Consider the following 3,177-nt stretch of genomic DNA (forward strand, 5'->3'; position numbering starts at 1 on the left):
TCTGACCCCTCTGTCCCTCACTGACCCCTCTGTCCCTCACTGACCCCTCTGTCCCCTCTGACCCCGCTGTTCCCGCTGTTCCCAGGTTCCAGTGCTTTAAGTCCGCCTGGATGTTCGAGGTTTTCCACCGGGGATTCTCCTTCCCCGAGAGCTACGGGAGCCTCAAGACGGCCCTGCAGGTCTATGACAAGGAGGTGCAGTGGACCCTGGGGGCCATCCTGTACCGGACCCGCTTCCTGCCCCTGAGGTACCCCTCAAAAACCCGGGAAGAGCCTTTGGGACGGGAATTTTGGGGTGGGAAGAGGTGGCGATCCCTCAAATTGTGCTTTTTAGAGCCTGTTCCCCAAAATGGGCTCTGATTCCCGCCCTGAGCCACACTGGAACTGGAATTTTGCCTCAAAAATTTGCCCGTTGTCCCTCTGCTCTTTCCCAGGGCACTCAAAAATCAGGGAAGAGCCTTTGGGATGGGAATTTTGGCATGGGAACAGTGTGGTGATCCCTCAAACTCTGATTTTTAGACACTTCCCCCCAAAATGGGCTCTGATTCCCACCCTGAGCCACGTTGGAACTGGAATTTTGCCTCAAAAATTTGCCCGTTGTCCCTCTGCTCTTTCCCAAGGCTCTCAAAAATCTGGGAAAGAGCAGAGGGACAGGAATTTTGGCATGGGAGCAGTGTGGTGATCCCTCAAACTCTGATTTTTAGACATTCTCCCCCCCAAAATGGGCTCTGATTCCCGCCCTGAGCCAAGTCGGAACGGGAATTTTGCCTCAAAAATTTGCCCGTTGTCCCTCTACTCTTTCCAAGGGCTCTCAAAAATCCAGGAAGAGCCTTTGGGATGGGAATTTTGGGGTGGGAAGAGGTGGTGATCCCTCAAATTGTGCTTTTTAGAGCCTGTTCCCCAAAATGGGCTCTGATTCCCACCCTGAGCCACGTTGGAACTGGAATTTTGCCTCAAAAATTTGCCCGTTGTCCCTCTGCTCTTTCCCAAGGCTCTCAAAAATCTGGGAGCAATCTTTGGAATGGGAATTTTGGCATGGGAACAGTGTGGTGATCCCTCAAACTCTGATTTTTAGACACACTCTTCCCCCAAAATGGGCTCTGATTCCCACCCTGAGCCACACTGGAACTGGAATTTTGCCTCCCAAGCCGTGCCTGTTGTCCCTCTGCTCTCAAAGATCCGGGAAGAGCCTTTGGGATGGGAATTTTGGCATGGGAGCAGCATGGTGATCCCTCAAACTGTGCTTTTTACTCTCTTCCCCCCAAAAATTGGCTCTGATTCCTGCCCTGAGCCACGCTGGAACGGGAATTTTGCCTCAAAAATTTGGCCGTTGTCCCTCTGCTCTTTCCCAAGGCTCTCAAAAATCTGGGAGCAATCTTTGGGATGGGAATTTTGGCATGGGAGCAGTGTGGTGATCCCTCAAACTCTGATTTTTAGCCACTCTTCCCCCAGAATGGGCTCTGATTCCCGCCCTGAGCCACGTTGGAACTGGAATTTTGCCTCCCAAGCCGTGCCCATTTTCCCTCTGCTCTTTCCCAAGGCTCTCAAAATCTGGGAAAGAGCAGAGGGACGGGAATTTTGGCATGGGAGCAGTGTGGTGATCCCTCAAACTCTGATTTTTAGACACTCTCCCCCCCCAAAACAGGCTCTGATTCCCACCCTGAGCCACGCTGGAACGGGAATTTTGCCTCAAAAATTTGCCCGTTGTCCCTCTGCTCTTTCCCAGGGACATCCAGCAGGAGAATTTCCGTGGGAGCCACTCCCACTGGAGGAGCTTCTCCTTCGTGTACAACCACCACCTGTTCTCCGCCTGCTTCCTGGTGGTGCTGCTCTCCATCCTGCTCTACCTGCTCCGCCTGCGGCGCATCCACCGCCGCCTCTCCCACGGCGCCTCCTCCCCGGCCCTCTGGATCCCGGAGAAGATCCCGATCCCACAGAAGATCCCGGGGCCCCTGTGAGATTTTTGGGGTGATGGGAGGGGCGCTGGGGGGGTTCATCCACACACACACACACACACACACACACGTAGAAAACAAAAAGCCATTTTTGCCTCAGGGTTCCTCCTTTTGTTGCCCCTCGGATTCCGTGGGATGAGCAGAGAAATCCGGGAAAAGGGGGTCGGGAGGGAAAAATGCCAAAAATGACTTTGTTGGGAATGTTGCACTTTGGGGTGTGCAGGGACTGGGCAGAGGAGAGGATGAGTGGGAATTCCCAGCTTTGGGAAGATCCCAAATCCCGGGATGAGCGAGGACTGCTGGGATTTGCCAGATTCCAGCATTGCCATCCCTGCTCCCAGTTTGGAGCCTCAACGGGAATTCCAGAGGTTCCAAAAGTAGGAAAAAAAAACCCTTTTAGGACACTTTATGGGATTTTCCCATCTGGAATTGCTCCCCTGATGGAGAAGGAGAAGGTGCCTGGGCAGAGGAGAGGATGAGTGGGAATTCCCAGCTTTGGGAAGATCCCAAATCCCAGGATGAGCGAGGACTGCTGGGATTGGCCAGATTCCAGCATTGCCATCCCTGCTCCCAGTTTGGAATCTCAAAGAGCAGGAATTCCAAAAGCAGGAAGAAAACCCCTTTTAGGACACTCGATGGGATTTTTCCCTTCTGGAATCGCTCCCCTGATGGAGAAGGAAAATCCCTCGCATCCAATGCTGTGCTTCCATAAAAATCCTCTCCAATCACTTCGGCCCCCTCGTGCCAGCTCCTCCTTTTTCCTTGGAAGCTTTGCCCTCCCGGTGGCACCAGCTGGATCCTTCGTTTCTGTTCCGTGACCACGGAGAGACCTCCCGGAGACGCCGGGAACGGAGCTGGGAAACCGGAGGGGAGCGCGCCCGGGGTCTGCCCGAGCCCCTGGAAATTAATTTATATTTTATTTAAAGCTCTCGGTTTTACTTGAAAGGAACTTTGTCCGTGATTAAAAGTGGGGTTTGTACGAACCTGGGGGCCCTGGGTGTTTTCTTGGATCGCTTCTGCAGCTGGAAAACTTCCTGCTCTTCTGGAAAGGCAGGAAAATGCTGGGAGACGGGGTGGGTTTATTGCTGGGGAGCTGGGTACGTTGGTTCTGGGGTTTTTTAATCATCATTAATCCGAAAATCGGGGTGTTTCAAATTGTTCCATTGTTTCATTGCCTGGGTTTGATGCGGTTTTACCTTTGCACAGAGAATTGAGGCTGGAGC

The 3,177-nt window shown here is 53.0% G+C and overlaps 1 protein-coding gene across 4 annotated transcripts in view; it reads left to right on the forward strand.

The window, feature by feature from the left end:
* ENTPD4 (ectonucleoside triphosphate diphosphohydrolase 4) overlaps positions 1-2,937 on the forward strand; it is a 15,099-nt gene extending 12,162 nt beyond the window's left edge. For all 4 annotated transcript variants that reach the window (XM_042024793.1, XM_042024795.1, XM_042024796.1 and 1 more), the window contains 2 exons: positions 86-247; positions 1,726-2,937. In XM_042024793.1, the coding sequence (XP_041880727.1) occupies positions 86-247; positions 1,726-1,957 (394 nt within the window). In that variant the 3' untranslated portion in view covers positions 1,958-2,937. The remainder of the gene's footprint in view (positions 1-85; positions 248-1,725) is intronic.
* The last annotated feature ends 240 nt before the right edge of the window (positions 2,938-3,177 follow it).

This window comes from Corvus kubaryi, unplaced genomic scaffold (genome assembly GCF_017639235.1).
Source record: "Corvus kubaryi isolate FWS band 111438036 unplaced genomic scaffold, C.kubaryi_AGA036_p1.0 37265, whole genome shotgun sequence".
Lineage (NCBI taxonomy): Eukaryota > Metazoa > Chordata > Aves > Passeriformes > Corvidae > Corvus > Corvus kubaryi.